The sequence below is a fragment of the Tasmannia lanceolata genome, unplaced genomic scaffold, assembly GCF_043159265.1.
Source record: "Tasmannia lanceolata isolate RefF3 unplaced genomic scaffold, GAP_Taslan_0.1 ptg000002l, whole genome shotgun sequence".
Classification (NCBI taxonomy): domain Eukaryota; kingdom Viridiplantae; phylum Streptophyta; class Magnoliopsida; order Canellales; family Winteraceae; genus Tasmannia; species Tasmannia lanceolata.
In genome coordinates this window covers 52,218,012-52,243,301 of record NW_027518679.1, presented here as the reverse complement: position 1 = coordinate 52,243,301, position 25,290 = coordinate 52,218,012, and the positions used below count along the sequence as shown (strand labels likewise).

Below are 25,290 nucleotides of genomic sequence, written 5' to 3'. Positions count from 1 at the left end.
TTTCTTTTTGATTGAATTGTAACAAGTAACTGAAGATTAAAAAAGTGTAAATAAAAAGGGGTGTCATTACCTAAAAGGGTAATGTAGATGTCATTTCCTTTATTTTCCATGTTTTATAAAGTGGCCCAACTTGACATACGGGGAAAAAAGCTAAAATATGGGCATACTCTTATAGTTTTAAGAGAAAAGCTAAGAGGGGCCTGCAAAATAAATTTAGTTTCTCAAGTGGTGAGATGGGCCCTACTTAGTCGTTCCCTCTCAAATCTCTCCTTCCCCCCACTTACCCTACGCCTCTCTCACCACCTGAGAAACTAAATTTATCATGAAAAACAATTCATGGTTGCCAAACATGGCCAAAGACAAAAAAGAAATCCTTCCAAAGTAGTAGGCCATGTTTGGAAACAATGAAAAATATTCCATGAAATATACGAGAGATGGGCAGAAGAGGGAGAGAGTTAAGAGAGTGGGAGGGAGGGGAGCATGATGAGCTCATTAAAAGATAGCAATAATATTCTTAATAGTAGGAATACGTCGTTTTCAATGTAAAGTAGATGGAATTTATTGGAGCTTTTATGAATTTTTGCATCTTCTTTTTCGCCTCAACCATCTTATTTATTCTACTTTCCACTTTCCAGGACTGTTTTGCAATAGAAATAGGAAAAAGAAAAATGAAAGGATTGTGTGGATGATTGGTAGAATTTAGTCAATGTTTCATGCATTGTGATATTATGATGATTCGGTCGATCTAAGTGTTTCTCTAACGGGCCCACTGCCAAAACTTCAGACGATCTTAACCGTCAGTTCTAATGACATTCAAGATCGAGTTCGAGCAGTGAATTCAATGATACGTCCTACCTAATAGGGGTGCAACCCAGGTCTGGTTGGATCAGGTTGACCCTAAACCAACCCAACATAGCATTCCCTCAGCCCTAACCCAACTGAACCCGAGCCTCAGGTTGAGGATGGTCAACCCTAACCCAACCTTCCTCTAAATCTCTCACCCCTAACGCGACCCATCTAACCCGAAATCGAGTCGGATTGGTTCAGGTTCGCCTTGTGCCAAACAGAAAAATACAGTAACACCCCCCAAAAAAATAAATAAAGATAAAATTCGGGGACGGAGGTCGGGTTTGGATCAGGTCGGATTGCCAAGGCCTCAACCCTAACCCAACCCGAAATTAAATCGGGCTAGCTTTTCCCAATCCTAACCCAACCCAACCAAAGCCAAAATTAGGTTGAACCCGTCAGGTTCGGGTTGAGCCCGATCCAAGTTGCACCCCTATTAGTTCCTAACAAGACACCAGATTTTATTGGGAAGGAAATGAAAGAGAATGATAATATATCCCTATGGGGAAAAGAAAATTATGGAAAATAATATTTTCCATATTGGAAAAACTTTCCATGATAGAGTTTACAAATATTGGAAAATTCATTTTCCAATAGAAATAAAATTGCATTTGACTGAGAACCAGCATATCAGCCTATGTAATGAATCATAGTAGCAGCAAATTCAATTTCCACCACTCATGTACATCCTTGCACAAGAGTTCCAATGGAGGCATAGTAAAATATTTATTTAAAGGGAAATGATATTTCCATCCCTTTTCCAGCATTTCCACTACTCATGTTCCTTCTTGCACAAGAGTTTCCAATGAGGCATAGGCAACATAGAAAGCAAACGGTGGAAATTTTCTTCATTCATAACAATCTTTTGCAAAATTGTGTGATGAACACAGAGAAATGAGCATAAAAAAGAGCACGCTCTTTGGCGGATTTATAATAAATGACATTCCAAATGCTAAGATAACAGTTTTCCGAACAGTTTTATGGATCTAAAACTTTACACAGAACACAAGAAACCTCATACCCTAAAACTCTACACCCTAACCAGAGCCTGCAATGCGCAACAATCTGCTATAACTTATACTGTAACCTGAGCCTGCAATACAAAACAATCTGATGGGGACGAAAAGCGGAAACAATCTCACCGATTCTTGTCAAAATAATTTTACAAAATTCAATATAAGACACAAGTGAACCTGTGGCGAGCCCGGAATCTGTAGGCGGTGAACATCGGACTCAGGGTTCTTTCAGGATTCTTATGGGGTTCTTTTGGGCACGGCCACCATGCAGCTTTGTCATATGTAGACGTTTTTGACATCATTAGGCCCAAAGCTTGTGGCACAGATGGGACATTTCCGATGCCGGCTTCCTAAGGTTTTCTGGACACAAGTAGCACAGAATAGATGGTAGCATTTGGTGATGACAACCTGAATCCCAAGAGCAGGAGATTAAGTTAAAAAAAGAGACAGTACATAAAGAAGCCAAAACTGACCCAAAGTAACATAAAATAGAACATTAGAATCACTCTTTACTTCCTACAAAAAAAAAAGAAAAAAAAAAGAATCACTCCTAAATGTTATACACTATAGCTGGCAAGAGACGTAAGAAAGGTATCTTCACGTGGAAGAGAAGAAAAATGGGGCCTACGTGCATCAGCGCATGTCCATCAAATGGGCCCACATGTGGGATTTGATAAAAACTGTGTGAGAACCAGTTAACAAGGCATGTGCATACAATATCATGAGCGCGTCCATTTATTGTTCAAAAATGGAAAGGTATCTCCATAAGGGACTAAAGCATGACAGCTTCACAATATTAGGTAAAAAGGAGTCAACAATCTGTGTGGGTTTTAATAAGCAACTGTTAAATGGTTTATAACAAATAGATATCTCAATCTTGAGACACCGGGTAAATATACGGCAGTGTATCGGTAGAAATAGAACCATTGGCAAGGGTAGCTGATGTGATCCAGCAGCCTTAGGATTATATTATTTGTGACTACTTGATAGACATTTTGTTATTGTTTACTTAGGGTTTATTAGTCTTTTATTGCATTATTATTGATCCTAGATGTGGGGATGTCTTTGTTATCTTTATAAAAAAAGATGTGGGGACCGGCAGGAACATGTGATGCTAATGAAACGGAGGCGAGGGGACTGCTGTTGGGCTTAAGATGGTACTCTGAGCATAATTTAGGACCCCTTATAGTGGAGGGGGACTCATCTAATGTCATAGCTTGGGCAAGCAATCGTGGAGGCGGGCCATGGAGACTACACAATATTCTCGATGAAATACGAGACCTAGTAAGGAGACTCCATCCACAGCTTATTCATAGGAGGAGAACTGCCAACACTCGTGCGGATATACTGGCCAAACAAGGGGTAACTTTGGCAGAAATGATCGTCAATTGTAATGATATTACGGGGAATACATAGGCAATTCTGTGCCTGACCCCATATCGTTTTTCTGTACTGGGATGCCTTGTCCCTCCTTTAATTAATAAAATCCTTGTCAATTCTCAAAAAAAAAGACAAAAAAGATGTGGGGATGTCCACATCAACCTATGGCTCCATGCCCATACCCATATCTCATTGGCTTAAATCCAAGCCCAAGACCAATCACTTAAACCTCAACTTTATATCCTACTGGCCACCCCCTATGGTCCACCACTTACCCCTCTTATATCCTAGTGGTCATCCTCTATGAGCCACCACTTACCCCCGGCTAAACCTAATTTATTGCAAATTAAAAAAAAAAACTCCCCCTCCCTCCTCTCTCTGCACGATGATATCATTCTTGACGGAGGTCATGTGGGGACAGTTTGTGGGATTTATCGTGATGCGGTATCCCCTCAGACGCTAGAGACATACTGGTTGAGGAACAATATTTTTCCACCAGAATTGTACAACAAGTGGAAAGCTCTGCACTATTATCATTGACAGTAGAAGTAATGAGAACTTGGTCTTGAAAATGATGGTAGATAAGTTGAGGATGAATACTGAGACATTAACTCGACCATATGACATCGCGTGGATCAAAGGCGAGATCAAGGTCTCAGTTCAAACCCGATGTCTTGTGAACTTTTCCATTGAAATATTTATAAAGACACAAATTGGTGCGACGTCGCTTCATTAGAGTTGTCATATCTTATTTGGGTCGTCCTTGGCAGTATAATAGTAAGGCCACCCATGATGGTGAGAATAACACATATTTGTTCTTTAAAGACAGCAAGAAAATTAAGTTAATTCCAGTACGAGATGCCCCTATGTTGTCGAAAGATGTGTCAACATCTCCGGGCTAAAAGGAAAGCAGTTAGCATTATTATTGAGCCACTATAAATGTGAGGTAGCTTGTAAGTGGTCCACTTTGAGATCTCCTAAGGATCAGTACCCTACAGTTCCATTATCAGGTACTACTGCATTACATGTCAGTCAAAGGTACTTTTGGCCTAGGTTAGAATGTGATGTGATCCAGTGCACGAAAAGTCAATCCATTAGAAGATTTGAGTACATTGTTACAAATTTACTTAAGATTAATGACTGTTGTTATTGTACCATTAAAAAAAAGACTTGTTATTGTTGTTGGGTTCTCTAAGATGTCTCATTTCATACTGATTTGTATAGCTAGGTTATTCTTAAGTCATTTTTGGAGAATTTTATGGAGTAAAATAGAATTACACTCCAAGTTGATAGCACATACTACTTCCGAGCTGATGGACAGATAGAAGTGATCTTCAAATCACAGCTTAGTGCATTTGTTGAAATGCTTAGCTGGCAAGGAACATCATCAATGGAACTTAATTCTTCCCTTAACAGAGTTAAAATACAGTCACATTACCCGTTCTTCTGAGATCATTCTTCTCCGTCCCATTCCACAACTCCGAGACCATACCTTTATACGTAGTCCTAGGAAGTGCAGTGCCAAGGCCAATGCCATCGTCCACTACATTGAGGGGGTGCATCGAGGCTGTTAGAAAGCTTGTGATAGAGTACTGAGAGGAACGAGGTGGCCATTAATCAACAACAGAAATATCATTTCTACAGTATTGGGGTCCAAGTGACGACAGTCCTTCAATGTGATCAGTTCGCGATTGGAGTCTGTCATTGTCCACGCTTTGGATACTTGCCAATGTCCAACAACATCGCTTCGTTATATTCCGGAGCTTACATCATGGGCGTTCGGACAACGAAGACCTGTGATTTTACTTGAGGAACCTAATTCGTTGGAGAGGATGCTCTGTAGTTAGATGAGGTACAGTTAAGACAGGCAAATGAGAAGTTGTATCGGCCTATGATCTGTGGCATGCATGGAAAAAGATATGCTACGCATCGAGCAATGATCCCAAAGTTATTCAAGTTTGGTCCCTACCTTCTCAAGAAACTCTCAAACTAAATTTTGACGGTTCGAGTTTGGGCAACCCGGGCACCCTCAGGTATTGGAGGATTGTTAAGGAATGAGGAATGGGTGGTGATTTGGGCTTTTAGCGGATCAATAGGAGTAGCAGATTCTAATGAGGCAGAAATTTGAGCAATCCACCAAGGAATTAAGTTGCTTCAAAATGAAGATCTTAATAGGGAGATGATAGAAGGGGACTCTCTCAATGTCATTAAATGGCTTAGAGGCTCACTACCGGCTCCTTGGAGGTTTGCCGCATTTTTTTTTTTGAATATTGGCGAAGATATATTAATAGAAGACTGAGGGGGAAAAGGTTTGCCGCATTATTCGATGAGATTCAGGTAAGTTTTTAAATTTCAGTTTCAGTACCGATTTTGGACCCCACCGAAATCCGAAATTTCGGGCAAAAATCTCGTAATAATTAAAAAATATTATTTAATTAATTTCGAAATTGTAACATTTCTTTTTTCTTTTTTTTCAAGAAAAAAAAAGACAATTTTCTCAAAATTTCGGCCAAAATTCTCGAAATTCCGGATTTCGGCAAACTTCGGTTTCGGTCTCTACCAAAATTTCAAACCATGGATTCAGGACACAATTGGATCTTCCTCGATTTGCTTCAACCATATAAGGCGGTGCTTCAACCATAAAAGGCGGTCAGTGAATGGAGAGGCTGATAAACTTGCTAGAGAGGGAGTTCTTAGGTAGAGAGTTGAGCTTTTCGACTTTCTTCGTCCTTAACTGTTTAGATTTGTTGTAATGTTATAGGGTTGTATGCCAGCCCCTCTTGTAATCCTGGAACCTTCTCAGTCTCTTGTTCTTTCAATGAATTCTATTACCATTCCAAAAAAAGAAAAAAAATCCAAGACAGACTTTACTGAGATTTGATTATATTCGCAGTAGTTAGCTGTTTTATTGTTTTGGACTATTGTATGGAACTTTTTTTTTAATGGTACTTAATGTATGGAACTTATCTGGATGATTTGGTTTCTATTAGATGAATGACTTCTAAAGCTTAGAATTTCTATGAAAACCCTAGCTGAATTTGATTATTATGCTTTGTGTAATCTGGTTTCGAAATGTAAGTTGCTGACGCTATTGAACTAAATCTCATTTTATGATCCAATGTTCCTAGAAGTTAACTAGCGAACCCTAGGTTTGCACTAATAGCTTTAGAGTTTCATTATATATACATATAGTGGGAATTAAATGGTAGATATGATACTCAAGATTGCAATTGGATCTTTACCTCTTTTTGTCTGTCATGGCAGATACTACACTTCAGTATTTCCTTGTATTCTCGGAGTTCTTGTTGATGCTTTTCCAAGACTGATGAGCCCTCTGTATGTGCAGTAAGACGGGCAGCTTTCCTTCTTGCAACTTCCAACTGCTCTTCTATCCTCTTCTTCTCAAACCTGATAAAATTATTGAAACTCTAAGCATTTGGGCTACATTCCAGAGAATAAAGAGAAGAGAAAAGTATATAATTGATTTTTATTTTTTTTTATAAATAAAACTAAATAATTGATTACCACTCCTTCTTTAGTTCTATCTGCAGCTCTGCAACATTGAGTCTGCTTCTCTGAACCTTGGATTGTGATACATCCAAAGATTGCCTTAGCTCCTGAGATACTTTCTGTACATCCAATAGTCTACTTCTAGTACTCTCCAAAGCAACTGAACTCTGCCGCCCATCATCTGTAAGTTTTCCAACCTGCTCTGACCACATTTTCAGCTGCAACAGAAAGTAAATGGCTCACACACACACAAAATAAAAATAAAAACCCCTCCAAGAAATATGGCCCTTATCCTTGAGTTAACTTCGGACTAGAAAAGGTACCTGCTCCTCGATCCGTGCAGCTTTCATGCTATTAAAATCCAGAGATGCGTTGGCTTGATGCATTTCCTTTTCCATGAATTGTTTTTCAATGCACAGAGCATCCTGCAGCTGTCTTGCCTTCACACTCTCTAAAACAAGCTGGAACAGAAATGGTCAGGGTAAGAAGACTGCAATATGGGAGAATGGTGTGAGGTTATTATAATTAAGATCACGGTTTTAAATTTCAGCAGAAATACCGAAATTTCAGATTTCGGTTGGGACCGAAACTGAAATGCACAAAACCCAAAATTTCGGATTTGGTAGTAAAAATGAAATTCAATTTTTTCCCCGAAATTCAGGATTTTGGCCAAAATTTCGGTTTCAGCCTTGGCCGAAACCGAAACCGAAACCGAAATTTAAATCAATGATTAAGACTAAAACACAATGAGGCAAGTGGTCATCATGCATACATTCATTGCACATGTGTATCTCATGCGTGGCAGCATGCATATGGATTTATAGATACAATACTAATTTCTAATATATTCTAAACTGAATTGCACAGGCACAGTGGGAATACGAGGACAGCAGATGGGTGGTGTACTGCATATATTATCTACAGAAGCAGGAGAACAGTTAAAATAAATAGGTTATATATGGGTCCATGCATGTCAAGTTTGAAATTATAAAACTGATGAAAATTGAATGAAAACCTGAAGTTCTTATCTAGGAATATATATTTGAAAAATTAATAGGAATTTAAACATCTATTCAATGTGCTCAAAGGGTTACAAATTGATTGTCTATCAGTGGTATTTCATGCCAATAGTTGCATCAGAATGACCCATAAATACCAGTGAGTAGCCACACATAAACCAAACAATAGTATATGATCGTGCAACAAATATATCTGGATATCTAAAGCTGTAGTGAATGATCAAATAAATTAGAAGTTCAGTGACCCTGGCAAGGGGAATGGATACAGGAAAGGTCAAGTGGGCACAACTTCAGTCACAAGCTAGGCTGAACTAACTGGGATTGTTGCCACCTCTATTGATCCTTTTGGCTCATTTCATTCGATTGCAAGCCACTAAAATTGTGAATAGATGGATGACTCAAAGTAAATGCCAATTGAAGGCATATAGCGAAATCCAGATGAGTTATGAACTGTGGCAACAAATTCAACTGGTTTCCCTCTAAGTTGGTCTACTCCACACAGTCAAGCAAACGAAAGTAGAGCTCAGCTTAAAAATTGAAGTGCATAAAGGTGATAAAGTGAATATAGTAAGTAGAAGTTTGAGTAGAGAAATGAATTTGGTAACTGCCTAACCCAATTCGAACTAATGAATGAATACAACCCAAATTGGGACTCAATCCATACAAAAGTTGCAGTCCACAGGGAATGAAGAGATTTTGTCCCAATATCCTGCAGGTCATTCTTACTTGGGTTCTGTACATATGAACTTTGATTGGAGCTCAGTAGTTGTTGGAGAGAACTTTATTGCGGATTTTCCCATTAATTGTAGGTTAATGAGGGTAGAACAGTTATTTGTAAGACACCCTGAATTTGCAGTCATTCAACTATCAAAAAAAAAATATTGCACAAGCACCTCTAAAAGCATACACCAAAAGCCCCAAGTCATGAAATTCTGCCGTTCATCGGCCATGTTAAATACATGTTGCCTGATTGTCCATTGAAATTGCGTTAAAGATTTGGCCTACATTAGAACTTCTCTAAGGAAAATACAGAAGCTAAAGTGAAACGAGAATATGGAAGCAGTCGGAAATAAATTTCAGAGATGAAGATTTTATAAAAACTATCACAGTGAACTAATTCCCAGACATGGGTGGAAGAGACTGGTTAGCTGATAGTGTCAACTATGATGCGGACATTTATTACAGCCAAAAAATAGCCAATATCAAGATAGCACTATGATTGGATACCTGTCATGGTTGGTTGGTTGAACAGATGAAAAAAAATGCTTCTCTCATAGAAAGCTCAGGGAAGAGCGCATATGAAAAAAAAAATCCTTGTGACAAAGATCGTGATTGTCCTATGCATTTGCAATTTGAAACTGCAATAATTGGACCCTCCTTGTCCTAAATAAGGATACTCATTAAGATACTTTTATATCGGATCATTCAAAACATCGCATGGAACAACCAAATTTGGAGGATCCACCTGTGTGACTGCGTGTGTATCCTGATAAAATATCTTAGGAAAAAGCTATACATGAGAGCAGGCACCCAGGTCATAGTGTCATAGCTTCTACGGCCTGCTACATGTAGAGGGCCTTCTTCAAAGTGTAGTTGGTCAACCCATTCTTGTACGAAGGAATAAGTTTAGAACAATCATTTTGTACCACATGATGGTAACAGTGTCATCACTATATTAGCAGAAATTATCATTTTAGCACAACAAATAGAGATTAATAACAAAGTATACAGTTAAAATATATGGCCTCGTCGATAACATGAAACTAACTCATAGGAAGAGTTACTTTCATCCAACGTATTTCCTTCAATCAGTAAAATAAATAGTATCTTATGGGTTTTCTTCATAATTCATTTAGTAACATAGTATCAGCTGGAAGTCAATCTTAGGCCTCAAACAGATGGCACTAAAAGATACAAATCCTATGCAGTTCCATAAGCCTTCACCTAAATAACTTGGAAACATGCAAGAACATACAAACAAAGAATCCACTTGGGAACACCCAAAATGAAGTGCTTTGATTCAACAGTTTTGACAAATGTGATACAATGTATTGCCTCAAATCAGTAAAGTAAATAACATCTTATGGGTATTCTTGAAACATCCTTTCACCTGAGGTCTCAAATAAATGGAAATAGAAGATACCAATCCTACGCACCTCCATAAGCCTTCACCTAAAATGCTATGAACATATACACAGAAACAAAGAAGCCACGAGACATCACCCAAGAACCAAGTTTTGAGAAACAAAGAATATTTTGTATATGTGAAGCCAACTTGTAGTAGTTTCTGAGCCACCAACCACTTCAAAGAACTCGAAGATAACATATAAATCCACACTCGGATTTTCTTTTGGATCGTTTGACCAATAAACTAAGTAAATAAGTCTCAAAAGTGGTATCCATCTAAGAAAGTTGTGGAACCAGATTGTCCATCTCAGTGTTATCATCATGAAATACAGTTCTGTATTTGAAAGAAGTCCAATATAACAGGGTTGGTCCTGTAGCTCAATGGTTGAGGCTTTGTATCTCAACCTTGAGGTCGATGGTGATCCCAGCTTACCTACCAAAAAAGTCGAATATAACATATAAATCCACACTAGGATTTTCTTTTGGATCTTTTAACCGATAAACTGAATAAATAAGTCTCAAAAGTTGTATCCATCTAAGAAATCTGTGGAACCAATTTGTCCATGCCAGTGTTATCATCATGAAATACAGTTCTCAGCCAACGCTAACTTGCACTGAATTTCATACATGGAACAAATCATTATATGCACTAAATGAAAATAACGGACTTCAAACTGCTAGAACCAAAATAAGATTACAAGTTACATGCATACATTAACAGGAAAGGCATGATCAAGATGAAACAAACATCAAACAACCTTATTATTGTTTTTTTCCTGTGAGGCGATAATATAAAACATATTTAGAGGAAGTACCTTGATATTGCAGTCATCTCTCTCTGTAATTTGTTGCAACAGGTGTTGGTTTTGAGTTTGCATATCATCATATGCTTGCCCAATTGACTGCAGGGAACACAAGTAAGACTTACAGCCCTATTCATGTTTTCAAAAGTTATACAGTCCACCTAACAAATGGAAAAGAAAGGAGAAATTATGAACCTCAATCTCTGATAAGTAGGCTTCGCCTTCCTCATGTTTAGATTTCAAGACCTCAGAGAGTTTAGTTATATCCCTGAATAAGAGAAAAAATTGAGATGCGGAATTTTTTAAATGGTAAGATAAGTGACTCTTGAAATAAATTGCCCAATGCCCTGTTAAATGACAACTCGGAATTTTTTAAAATGTAGGAGAGGGACATGAGATAAGACACAAGACATCTATAAATAAAATATCATAAAACTTAACTAGATTTCATGAGGAAGATGAAATTAATAATAAATTTAAAATGACTAACCAGTTCCTGAGGTGGTGCTAGCGCTACCTTATATGAGGTGGCGCTCACAAAACATAGGGGGCCCACTTTGTTTGGATAATCCAAAGCATTCATTTGATAGGCCCTCACATAGATAGGGTGCCCACAAAAAATCAGGTCCATAGGATCATCCTAACCCTTCCATTTGTGGAGGTTTATACCCATCCATTTTAACCTCCACAAATGGAAGGGTTAGGATGATCCGATGAAGTTGATTTTTTGTGGGCACCCTATCTATGTGAGGGCCTATCAAATGAATGCTTTGGATCAACCAAACAAAGTGGGACCCTATGTTTTGTGAGTGCCACCTCATATAAGGTAGCGCTAGCGCCACCTCAGGAACCCTTTTCTCATTTTAAATAGCATTTGTAAGATCCAAATACTCAAAATTATAAATGCAGATACTCTCACGAGCAAAAAAAAAAACATGACAGCTAATTCAAATAGAGATACATATGTTTGAAACAGGACAATTATTTGACCAATTGAAGCATCTACCATGAAATACACTTTAAATATCCAAGTACGATGTCTTGTCAGCACGATACGTTCGGGCTCTAGATGTATCTGAGTATGGTAGCTACATACTAATTAGAAAAAGCATACCAAGCATTAAGTTAAACTAAGATAGAAGTAAATAAACAGAAATGTTTGTCCTTAGCCCTGTTTCGATTGCAGGAATTTTATGGAAAAGTTTGGAAAGCAAAAATATTTCTACAAGTTCCTACTTTCTTTTACACGCAAAAAATGCTCAATGTAACCAACTCTATTAATTTTTACTTAATATCCCTCTAAATTAATCCTAATCTTATTATTTCACTCTTAAATCAAGAAGGAAAAAAATTCCAAGAAAAAACTTTCTATCGAAAATGTTTTTCTTGCAATCCAAACAGGGCCTTAAGGATGCAAATTCATTGACAGAAATGAGAATGCAGTGATGCAAAAGCCAGGAGTACTCAAACATGATGCTAAAAATAGAGGTCAGAATAATTCAGAAACATAGGAAGATTATAATTAAAGAATTTAACCTTCCAGAAGCTTCATACTTCTGCCTCAGGTCAGCAATCTCAGCTTCAGAAGTAGCTAGCCTCTGCTGAGAGATTGCTTCATCTTCATTTGCTGCTTTAACACGCAACTCCAAGTTGTGTTCATCAAGAGAAGACTTAAGACTTTGAACGTGGGCCCATGCTTTATATTCCAAGTCCCTAGCGTCAATGACATCCCTGCAGATGGAAAAGATATCAAAGCAGAAATTATGGCATCAATTTATATCAGAAATGAAGTGAACACTTCACAGTTCACATTGACTAAACCATCTCTTTCAAGTATGACATCATAGGCTGAATAAACAGTGCCTGTTTAGCAAAACCATCACACAATGAAGAGAACAACTAAAGTATGTGTAGGGAAATCAAGTTAAATTCATCAAAGTTCCATGCTCTAAAAGTCATCTGTTACATGTCATGATGGAACTCGTAGTTCCCTGCCAACACATCTTTCTCTTATCCTTGAGATTGGCGAAAGCAAGACGCTGCCATTAGAATCCAATGATTTCCTTCAGTACTCATCATTAATGGCCTAGACTAGATTGATTGTGATTTGCTTCATCAGTCTTGGCAGTTGATTTCTCACATGAGAAACCGGAGCCACCGGCCTTGTATTTAGTCATATCTTACAATTCTTGTTCTGTCAAATTTTTTGACTCGAGTGAGAGCCCAATCGGTTGCCAATGTGACAGCCACTAGTTGGCAGAATAGAACTGCAAATGACCCCTTGACTTTGTTTCCACTTCCACATTTCTAATATCAACTCAGCAAAGTTCATAACCAAAAGGCCCATATTGCAGGCAAACTTATCCTGCTTTAATGAATCAAAGGATTCCGAGAAATTCATTTGACTACATAGTCGTACTATGGAACCAAGGTGGATCCTGACTAAGAAGACACAAATATAGGGATGGGCCTTTCCGATACATAAGACAATTGTTTGGGCCTTTGAAAGCATTTTACATAACACTATGCTGTCTCCTCAGCTATTCAACAGTTCTACTGTGTACAGATTAATCAGGCATCCTATAGTAGGTCAAACTGAAATGCCAATCTGCTCTTAATAAACTCATCCAAAATTTCCAGACCTAGATGTTTCATCATGAGCAATTGATGCACCTCAGCCTGTTTGGGACAGCGAGTCAAAGAAAGTGGAAGTTCAGCCGAATCTACAAGGGATTCTGACATGGGGAAAATAATTACAGAAATATAACTCACAAACTGTAACCACTTCTAAATCCTAATCTTTTCTTCTAATAAAGCTCCCCCATGTGTAGACTAACATCTTAGTGCAAGTCTTTTAATGCCTTTTTTTTGTAGGTAAGTTGGGGTTTTGACGGACGCTACCAGATCATTAGAAAATATAACAATTAGAGTTTTACATAACAAGTACCTGCAAAGATACAATGTCTAGGAGAGGTGGAGGAATGACAGAAAGAGAGATGCTGCTGTCTCCTTTGCACGGGCAGTCGGCTTTTGACAAGAAATCGGCTGCAGTGTTTGCCTCTCCACACGAGATATTTTCAAGGTTTTGAAGCATGCGAGGTTTTTTTTATCTTTGATAGAATGAGCTTCTTCTTCCACGGGCATTTATAGATGCCCTTAATCACATTTACAGCTATGACAGAATCCAACTCCACCCAAATATCATAAATCTCTTTCTCCATGGCAATACAGACTCCTTGATGAGTTGTGTTTATTTCAAGAGCATGTATCTCTTCCGGGTCTGTATGGATTGAACCCTCTTTGTCCCGTAAGATGGCTCCAATCTCTGCTCTACCTCCATCTAGGGAGGCGCCTGTGTCTAGTCTGACCACTCCCTTGAATAACTCAAATGACCATATTTGTTTAGATTTGAAGCCCAATAGGGTAAGCCCAGACATAATTAAGCACATGAAAAAGGCTTATCATTACATCAACAGAGACTTGTTTGACGTGTCATCTGGCTTAGGATTTGGTTCTTGGTTGATTGCCATATAACCCATTGTTATAGACCAACCCCCACCCCCCCAAAAAAATAATAATAATAACAATAATAACAATAATAATTAAATAAATAAATTGCATATTTGGCCTCTAGCATTGAGTTTCTTGAGCTCTACTCCCTGATTCTATAGATTGGACCAAATAGCCTTCAACAACATCACCCTCCATGAAAGATTGGCCTACCTTTGAAATGCTCCACTAGCCAATTCAACTATGCCAAAGTTGGTTAAAAATCTTTGACATAACCTTGAGACATCCCCAACCTCTAAGTTCGCTGATAGTTGAGAGAAGCATCATGATTCACTTTTACAAATCTACCCTTAGAAAATGCTTTAACTGCTTTCAAGGGATAACCTATGCAAAGGTTAATAAGAATCTTATAAATTTATTGAGCTGTATGGATGAACATTCTCTAGAACCACTCGAAGGTCCAAACTAAGTAATAATCGCTCTTACTCCCTACCCCACTATTCAGAGCTGACCCAATCTTGGCGGAAGCGCCACAGACATTCTGAAGTGAAGTTAATCCTCTTAGCACTAAAAGGAAATAATTAAAATAGAAGCTAGCCAAAATTAAAAACCCCATATACAGAAACCACTCTTGTCCAATGCTCCAAAACCTAGAACAGAAACATTGAAAAGCTTTAAATGCTAAATCCCAACATATCTCTAATGAGCAAAGAAGATTGGTGTAGCATAACACCCACTTTCAAGTGGCCAGAAAAGTCAACGACAAATAGCAATTTAAGTAATTCGTGCAACCAGGTGCAGCTCAACTTTAGCAGGCATGGAGCATTAAGAGCAAAGCAGGAGTTACAAACTACTTTCTTCTTGGTTCTAAGTTTCACAAATTGACATGTTGATGCGCTCTTGTATTCCAACTAAGTCTTGGTTCTGTGTTAACGAACAATGAGAAGATCTAGCAAATAACACACATACGCATTTCATTGTGTTTGTTAAAAAGAGAAATAAAAGTATAACAAGAGATGACAATAGTGCATAGAATAAATTATAACCACCGATCAACTACTCAACATATTTTTCAAACTACTGCAATGAATCAATCTGTATTCAGAATATCATAAGATGAAACATTGCAAGTAAAATTCAAGACCTTGAAATGAAAGTTAAGCACAATATATTCTGACCTTGAATCAGTGCATTCACGTCTATACATTTCTAAAAATAGATTTAGCTCCTCCTCACTCTCTTTCAAATCACTGACCTGTATTAAGAAAGACAAATTCCTCAAATTTCTTACAGAGAAGCAGACCCATCATATTAGTGAAATGGAATTCAGTAAGCATGAATGCAAGATAGCAAGGTCATCCAAACAGCTAATACCTTGATTAAACTCATGAGGAAAAGAAAAGGAAGTGAAGGGGAGGAAAGTGTATTAAACAACAATACTACCACGGTACTTATGAAAACCACATGCATGCCTGTTTTTCAGCAACGGGCATAGCAGTAAGTAGTAAATTCGTACGACCAGAATTTAAGATGCAACTGAGTTCAGATGATAGAAGTGCATAACTGGAAATCAGGTAGACTGTAGGAAATCATTCATTTAATTCTTTACTGAACATACTGAAATGTTTAACAAATTCTACAAAACTTGTTATGAGCCTACAGACATTGCCATGTAGCTACCTTAAGCCCATTTAGGGGCAATTTAAGAATGGAATAATTCCAACAAAAAAAAGAGTACATCTTCGTAGAATTAGTTCCAATCAGTGCTTCAAAAGGCGGATGCAGGTCAAAACGCGGCCGAAGAAAATCCTAGTCGACTCGGCACGATGTGGTAGACTACTTGGTTGACAAGGTTATAACTCGGGAGAGTCAAAGGAGTTTTTATTTACTATGTTGGGCAAAACGCGGAACGCAGCCAAGGGAAAAGGGAGACGACTCAAGGGAGTCCACGATCATGGTTTTAAATTTCGATGGGGACCGAAACCGAAATTCTGAATTTCGCCAATTACCAAATTTCGGCCGAAATTCTGCCGAAATTTCGTTTTCTGTGGGGTCCGAAACGGTTACCGAAACCGAAATTTTAAACCATGTCCACGATGACGCGGGGAGTTTTAAAACTATGGTTTCAATACAGGATTACAGATTCTTTTTCAGTGAAAATTATAATTAATGTTTACAAGGAGGTATTTGAAGAATTTCTTGGGACTATTTTACCTCTATCAATTTTGTGTTAACCAAGATCCTACACAAAACACATAAATTTCGTTGCCACCATGGAAAACTTTCTATGGAGTAACAGAAAATTCAAAAATTCAGTAAATAAGGAAATGGAAACCTTTATTAACCTATCATTAAAAAAAAAGGCCTTTATTAGCCTAGATAGTGGATCATGTGAAAGGAACTTAGCCATCTAAATTACAATAGCCACCCTTGCCCCAAAGAAAAGAAAAAGCTCAATACCACGTATGATTTGTGCACATATCACTTAAAACTTAAAAGGCATGCTTATCATGATTCTACTTATCACATAGATATATTAAATTATTAACTACAAAAAGGAATGGAAGAAAGAACACAAAAGAAAGTCATCCTGATCATGCCATGTCATTCAAGCCATTTTTCACGGGATGTTTCAAAAATGGACATGATCTTGTGCCACTCACTTCAAATTTCTATAACAATAAGGAAGGTTTTCCCAAGTGATCTCACCATTCCAAGGGGCATCCGTAGAAAGTAAACAATTACAATTGCAGTGCAAATTGAAAGTGAGAGAATAGATTCTTAAAGAAGTAAGGGTGCTATGGGTTGTGTATTAGATGGACATGGGAAAGACTCATGTGGAGTGGAATTTTTAGAAAATGAATTAAGAGGGATGGGCTTCGGAGAACCAGACCGGGCTTGATGTCCAATGGTTGGATTATCCAGATCCAAGTATCCGATAATCCTGTTTTGTAGAAACACTGCTTCGTCATCTGCTTCCCCCTCCCCAAGGGTGCTCATGTGGACCGGAATATCTCATTAGAAAACTTCATTTATTCACATAAATGCCAGCTTGTCAGGTTTTCTGTAGCTCAAGGGGGATTAAAGAGGGTGATCTTCTTCAAAGTTTTTCTTCATTATGATGGCTGAAACATTGAGTGTAATTCTTAGTCGAGCAGAAGAAATGAGCTTCATTGAAGGATTTAAAGTAGGAAGAAACATATTTTCAGCTAGCTTTGACGGCTCTTCGTTTGGAAATCCTGGTCTAGAGAGTGTGGGCGGTCTTGTGAGGGAATGAAAGCCTATTATTGTTCACAGATTCCAACAAGGCTGATGTTTTGGATATTTGCCAAGGTTTGAAGTTTTTTATTGTCGCCTTAATGTTAGGCTCATATAGGTCTCACTGAATGAAAATAGATTGGTTTTGAGCAAGAGGAATTTCCATGGAGATTGGCTGATGTGACCTTCATTCATGTACTTCTGGAGACTATGATTCGTTGGCCAATGATTGTGGAGAGCTTCATTACTGGTTGGAGAGGATGTGTGATATCATTCTTTATTGTTATGTATTTGTTTCTTGGTTTCTTTCTAACCACCTCAATCACCTTCTTGGTACTTTTCTTGTACGAAAATGATTGTTACTGTTCACAAAAAATGCAAAAAAATAAATCATATCTCCAATTTGCATATGGTATTGTGATGTTTTGGGGAATGACAATGTAGAAGTTGATATTCTTTGATCGACTTTGAGGTGCTGCCTTTAGGCAGTATCTTAGATAACAGTGTGTTGGGGAAAAAAAATCCAGTAGCATGTTTTCATCCAGAGGAAAAGATAAAGTGCCATCCATTCAAATCTCCCAGTCTATTTCATGTCGCTAATAAAAATGCATGGGGTGGTGGGCATCAAATTTAAGAAGATCGTAAGGATGGTTTAAAATTAGCATGTAATAAGCTAAGGTCTTAAGTCATTGTAGAAAAATTGAATTATAACTCAAGCAATTAGCATGTAACCAAGCTTCTGTAGATAACCTGTGCCAATAGAATTAAAAAGAAGAAAAAGAAGAAGATGATGACAGAAGAGAGTGAGCATACCACATACTGCAATTTCTGTATTTCGGCATCTTGGTCTGCAGATTTACCAGACAAAGTTCCCAACTCATTTGCCTGTATTGAGACTACACCTTAAGTCCTTCAAACAATATAACACAGGCACAACAATGCAGACACATGCACGTACATACTACATACTATTGAAATAACTCAATGAGACACACCTTCCTATCAAGGATATTAGACAGAGATCGAACTTCGGCCTGCAGAGAATGAACTTCCAGAGCAGCTTCTTTGTATTTATTCAGTTGACTTTGCATAACACCCATGTCTTTGGGGAGTGTAGAAACCAGTGCTTTGAACTCTGCAATGATTTCTTTCCTTCCTGAAATACAAGGATAATCCCGGTTATATCAATCAGATCAAGAAAAAGAAAAAAAAAATATACAAATCATTAGGATCGAAAATGCATAAGGGTCACATATTTATACCTGGTTCTCTCGAAGACTCTTCAAGTTTAGTTTCAAGCAGATTTCTTTCATCAATTCGTCTCTGTAACTCATTTTCAAGCTCAGATATTCGTGAATCGGCGATTTCAGAAACTTCTTGAGAAGCATCCGCTAAATCAATTTTCAAGTTTACTTCTTTTTCCCACCAGAAAAAGTTATCCTTCTCAACCTGCAGTATTAGATTTCAAAGAATATATTAAGACACAAGAGACAGGAAAGCGTCAACTGAAATAACTATGCAAGAATCTACCAACCAGTTACCACCTGTAGTTTTTCCAATAGTGCCTGATACCGATAAACTTCTGCTTTGGATTTTTCAATCTGATCACTCAGCAGTAGATAAGTTTTGGATGAAGAAATACTCTTCACGTCCTTCAAAGTGTTCTGTCAAACAAAACACTGATTAATATAATAAAGAAACGTATTTATCAATATATATACATATATAATAAAGAAACGGAATAACGATAATGAAAGAGGGGGAGAACTGATAAGTACTTTAAGACAAACGAGCAAAATTAATCATTTAAAACCACAAACCTGCAAATTAGCTAAGCGATTCAAAATCTCAATCCTTTCTTCGTGCACATGCCGAAGTTCTAGGAGTCGACTTGAGGCTAAATCCTGATCAAGAACTCGAATCAATACGTATATTTACCGGCTTCAGCAAAATTTACTATAAAATGCATACACAGAAAGGAAAGATAAATCCATTGACGAATTACCAAAACCCCCTTGAGAGCAGATTCCATATCATGCAAGTCTTTTTGCTTGTCTCTCATCTTATCTCCTGCAACATGTTTATTCCCTAAATTTAGGACAGGGAAAGAAGCTCCTTGTGCGGCATCTCTTTGTGCTTTAAGGGCTGCCAGTTTACTATTGCTGTCTTCTAAGTCCGAAATAGTTTTCTCCAATTCCCCTTCAAAAAATCAATAGAGGAGCTACAGTCAAAATTTGTATAGTTAGGAGCCATTAAAGTATTTTAGAAGGTTTTACAATAATGTTTTGTAGATGTTATTCCACAAAACAGAAGTTTTTAGCAAAAGAAAACTTTTGTATTTTTATTTTTTTTTTGAATGGTAAAAAGAAACAAAATTTACGCTGAAGCAATTTTTGGTCAACTAGTATATTCTCTTATCAATGAGAAGAACAGTTTTTTAATGGCAACATTTTAATCAATGAGAAGAACATTACCTGCCAAATATTTAAGCTCAGCTTTATTCTTTGCATCTGTGTCCCGATAGCATTGTAACTCATTGGCCAATGATCTGTGCTTCAAATGAAGGTCACTTAGAGCCACACGTAAGTTCTTAACCTCCATCCTTAAGGCATTAGTTGTCTTTTGCATTTGTCTGGTGGGCTCTATAGAGAAAGAACAGAATTGTGTAAGAGCTAAGGAACTAAGCCTAAATGGAAAATACTCTAAGCTGAAATTATAGAAGTAAGATAAAATGCAGCAACTAAATCCATATCTCGTAGTAAAGCTTACCATCTCCTGGTAATGTCTCCAGTAGTGTCACAGCCAGTCTATCATTTACAGCCCGCAGGTCGTTAATGGCAGCTAGTATATTTTGTAAGAAGTTTTTAGTTGTTGCAGGTGATTTTTTAATATCATCTTCCATTTGATTAGGAGACATGTTATCAGAGCAACTGTCAGTGGCACCAGTTTCCAGGAGTCTGCTCAAGAAGGCATCATCCGGGGGACAATATGGCTCACCTGAAACAAAAAGTTCACAGCCCTGTATGAGGATGAAATTGTGACTCTTAAACAGTAACTATAAACACATTTTATTCATAGTCATTGTGGTCCCCACTCCCACCCCACGCCTTGTTTCTCTTCTTTAATATAATTTTTGCCATTTCTCAAAAAAAAAAATCTGATTCATAATTGAAAAGTCTATGATGTCTATCGCATACTACTACAGAAATGTTATGTCCATTAGAGTAAATACTTGTTGAGTTCTTAATGAATGACACCACATTTGGTTCACCACTTCAGCAGTTGAAAAAATCCAGATCCCCCAAAATCAATGATTTAACAAAGATATTGTCTTTTGAACTCGTGTCAGACATCTAGAGTAAAAAACAACGACAAAGTAACTTGCAGACTGATGTCAGTAAAACCAGAAATAAGCCATAAAAGCACCCAGTATTTTCCCCAACTCTAATTGCTTGCATGGGTAAATACCCCACCATATGACCAAATGTGCATGACCAACAAAGAGGATGCAGTTGATCACCATATGTGGTTGTATAAGCATAGAACGACAATGGATAATCCAAAATTCAAGCTTAACTACACCCAGAAACACTGAGAGAAAAATAAAGATAAATAAGGTGGTTGACATTTCTTACCCTTCAAAAGTTGAGGATGTTTAACATCGCATCCACCATTCGCAGATCCTCTTATGCGAATGGATAGTGATTCAACATCGTCTACCAACTGTTAAAACAACCAAATTGAATTAAAACAAAACAAGCATACAACTGCGTACTGACAGAATGGCACTGAGTAGTTTACATACCTGTTCCCAAGACCTATTCACCACGTGTAATATGTCATCATAAGTGTGTTGCTTCTCTTTCATCTGATGAAATTTATTCCCAACGGCAAAAAATTCAGCCTTCTGAGCTTCTAATTGTTGAACAAGCTTTTGATTTTGATATTGGAGGACAGCAGCATCAAGCTACAAGAGAAGAAAATTACCAGAAGAAACTGAGCTATGATAAGAACAATTAGCATATTGGTTATTATGTCTTGGCATATATGACAAGAAGATATTTTTCCTATGAGAATATCCCAAAAAAAAAAAAAAGATGAATAAAAGTTGGCTAAACTACAAAACGGGGTGATCCATTATCCTTGTTAGAACTTACAAGCTCTAGGATTCTAACAGAAACCTTTGACTAGAAGTTCAGATTTGAACAAAAAAATGGAAGACCCACTTATTTGTGATATTTGACCCCCACTTTTGTTGTTTCTCTAATGTCTCTGCCTTATTTGAATCTAGCCCCAAAATTTTGCATTATCAACTACTGTTTGCTGGTTGTGCATCAACTTCTTTATCAAGGTTGCATGATACGCACATGGAAAAATCAAATTAATAACCACCGAAATGACCAAAGGAACGAACTGATGTTCATCGGTTAGGTTTTTTAAATGGAAAAGCATAAATAAAGCATCAAATATTTGGTAAATGATGGGACTTCCACTTGTTCATCCAGCATGCGGAAACTACTTAGAAGGAAAAATGGCTTCCAGGATGATGATAATTATCAAATCACAACATCACCTTTCATCAAACTTTATTTACAGTCTGGTATGAAACTTTTCGAATTAGCACTAAAGATCTGGTATAGTTCAGAAATTCGGATTATTCAATAGCCTGCATAAGTGCATTAGATTAGTAAAATAGGGGAAAAACTATTCTTCCCAAGATCCATAATGAACTAGATGAAATCCAAGGATCAACCTTCTCATGCAAAATAGCAGACTTTGATGATTTTTTTTATGCATCTCCGGTATGACTATTGAGAACGTCTTGCATCAACATCCGCATACAGTTTCTGGCAAAATATTTAAAAGAGATGTAGACTGAAGAAGAATGTCATGTATCTCCTAGTTCCACACAGCAACTTGTATCTTTTATCAAGGTAGTCCATGCAACCACCACTAGCCCTTTCAGTATAAGAACTAGTCCTTAATATATCTTTTTATTTTCTCAAGGGATGCCGAAACAAGCAGCACCAAATTTGAGACAAGTAAATTGTATCGGTTGGGGGTTTCAAGCGAAAGCAAAGATCCCACATTGGGAAAAGTGAATGGATGTGGATGAGCTTATAAGGGCTTGGGAACGTAGAAAAACCGAGAAATACCTTCTCAACAAGGATCAACCAAGATGTGCAACAAAACACCAAAAGAACGATGAAAAGAACAATCACACAAGAAACACAAGATTTTACATGGTTCGGCACTGCCTACGTCCACCGGCCGCCGGGAGGGGGGGAGGTTTCCAATATTTCGGTCTAGGGTACAAACTCTCTTCTACTTGGCCAAGAAAACACAGAGAAAAACCTAATCCTGCAACCCTAACATGTGGCTTATATATCAACGCCACTACATGGAGAAATTTACCAAAATACCCTTAAGAGAAAACCCAAAACTTAAATTTACCTTCCGGGGCGCTGCCCCGATAACCCCAACCAGGCAGCGCTACCCCCGGCACCCTCAGCGAGCTATCTGCGTAGCTCGACACGTGTGTGCGTCGCGCACATTAGTCTGTCAAGGTCTTGTATAATGCCAGAATACAAGAAATCTGCACAACAGGCACCCTCGCCTGGGCACCCCAGTGTACCCTCGAGGATGGAGAAAATCCCTCGGGGAAGATCTCGGTAACCACGTGTACCTTTGAGGATGGTGAAATTCCCTCGGAGAAGATCTCGTAGTTCCCACGTTGCCTCCGCTTGGAGGGGAGAGATTGTCCACACTGCTTCTGCGAGGAGAGGGACATTGTTAGGGGTTCCACGTGAAAGCAAAGATCCCACATCGAAAAAGTGAATGGATGTGGATGGGCTTACAAGGACTTGGTCACCCTCCCCATAGTTGCTAGCTTTTAAGGGTGAGTTCTACACGGGTCCCAACATTATCGATGCCTCTTATAAATTGAAAGGAAATTTGGTTACTATACAGAATCTCTTGATCTAACAATGCCGCATAAACTTACATGTTCACCCGTACCATACTGCCCTTCCTCCAGAATAACTAGGCTCATTTAATAAGACTGCATGTTCACAACAGTTAATTCTTCAGCTTTTACACTCCTTAGGTTTTTCTCACTCTAGTGGAAGAAACCATAAGGAAGCCTCTAATCAAAACTTGATTTCTTATATGCAAACAACCAAAAGTTGTTTTCTTATATGAAAATCCTCACTTTCCATTGTATTTTTGCCGCCTTGGCTCTCTCCGTCGTGTGCTTTCTAATGAATCTCACTGTTTCAGAAAAAGGAAAAAAGAAAAAAAAACGAAAATAGACCAATTATTTACTTACTCTACAGATCACTAGCACTACATTTCACAAGAATATCATAGATCATACCCAGAAGATAACACCAACAAATTATCACAGGAATCATCTCCTTCCAAAAAATATATTACAAAAAAAGATAGTGTTCTTAACCTAAAATGACAGGCCAAGAAGGATTTCTACCACGAATTAAACATAGCACCATGAAATTAAACCTAATTCCATTACAATTGTATCTCCAGCAATATAAAAATTATAGCACTATAAATAAAGAGAGAACCACCAAGAATACAGATTGAGAAAGGTTCTGCCATGAAACAGGCAGCGCAAACAAAACTAAACCAAATTCCACAGCAAAACAAACGCACATAAGTCCACCCCGACAAAGAGAGACAATCTATAGCCAGTACATGACCAGATACCAATCAAATTTTCAAAAACCTGACAAAATTCAGACCAACAAATTTACAGATCAGGACATCGACACAGAAACCCAATCAAAAAACTACTCATGTACACATAGGGGCAGTTTAGATACTTGGATTTTCCAATCCATGATTGTCTAAAACCTAGATTTTTGAGCTAAAATCTGGATTTTACCAGGATGAGTGGTAACACAACTTACTTATGCATTCAAAATCCAGGTTTTAGGATTTAAAATCTAGGTTTTAGCTTTAAAAAATCTCAGTTTTAGCTTGTAAAACACAGGATTTTACAGTATTGGATTATAGAATCGATGTATCCAAACAACCCATAAATTTAAAAAACGAGTCGCATACAATTCTTGCAATTTTGAGCAACAGAAAATAGGAAAATATATACCTTTTTATCATCACTATTAGGCGAAAAAGGATTATTTTTGGCCATTGTAGTGGTGGTAGAGATGGAACTGATGTGGCGGCGTTTGCGGTATGGTTCGCCTGTGCTCCCCATGGCGATTGAAAACCCTAACCCTAACCCTAACCCTAACCCTAACTACCAGCTCCACTCACATTAGGGCAACTAAAGTTCTAAAACCCTAATTTATAAAAGCAACAGATAGAACAGAGAGGGCATAGGAATTATAAAATAAAGGATTGGCCTTTTCTAATACAGATTGGTTTTCTAAAACCCTAATTTATAAAAGTTAAAAGGAAATTCTAGGGCAAAAGGTAGGTGAAAATAAAGATGGGGTTTCTCTTGATTTTCTTCACTTCAACCCTAATTTCTTGAAGAAACAGATAGGGCATAAAGGATTGGAAAGTAAAGGACTGGACTTTTCTTATACAGATTGGTTTTCTAAAACCCTAATTTTATAAAAGGGAAAGGAAAGATTAGGGCAAAAGGTAGGTGAAAATAAAGATGGGGTTTCTGTTAAGGTACTGATTTTCTTTGATTGAACCCTAATTTTATAGGATGCTCAATGAGATTGGGTAGAGATTAGAAGGAAGGGATGGAATTTCAGGTTGAATTTGGCCTCACTTGATTGAAATAGAGGAGAGAATGTTTCAATGCATGCAGTCCTTTCCTCGAATAGG

General features: G+C 37.7%; 1 protein-coding gene across 1 annotated transcript; it reads right to left on the bottom strand.

The window, feature by feature from the left end:
• Positions 1 to 1,670: 1,670 nt before the first annotated feature.
• Positions 1,671 to 25,290, bottom strand: LOC143878140 (E3 ubiquitin-protein ligase BRE1-like 1). Its single transcript, XM_077380453.1, has 19 exons — positions 24,596 to 25,290; positions 21,275 to 21,436; positions 21,105 to 21,192; positions 20,239 to 20,466; positions 19,944 to 20,111; positions 19,475 to 19,668; positions 19,290 to 19,373; positions 19,014 to 19,133; positions 18,732 to 18,918; positions 18,465 to 18,625; positions 18,283 to 18,354; positions 15,390 to 15,466; positions 12,238 to 12,432; positions 10,897 to 10,969; positions 10,714 to 10,800; positions 7,076 to 7,213; positions 6,768 to 6,970; positions 6,485 to 6,650; positions 1,671 to 2,270 (listed from the first exon to the last, which is right to left on the bottom strand). Exons 1-19 carry the CDS (start codon positions 24,704 to 24,706, stop codon positions 2,139 to 2,141), a joined length of 2,646 nt encoding a protein of 881 aa, XP_077236568.1. The 5' UTR covers positions 24,707 to 25,290; the 3' UTR covers positions 1,671 to 2,138.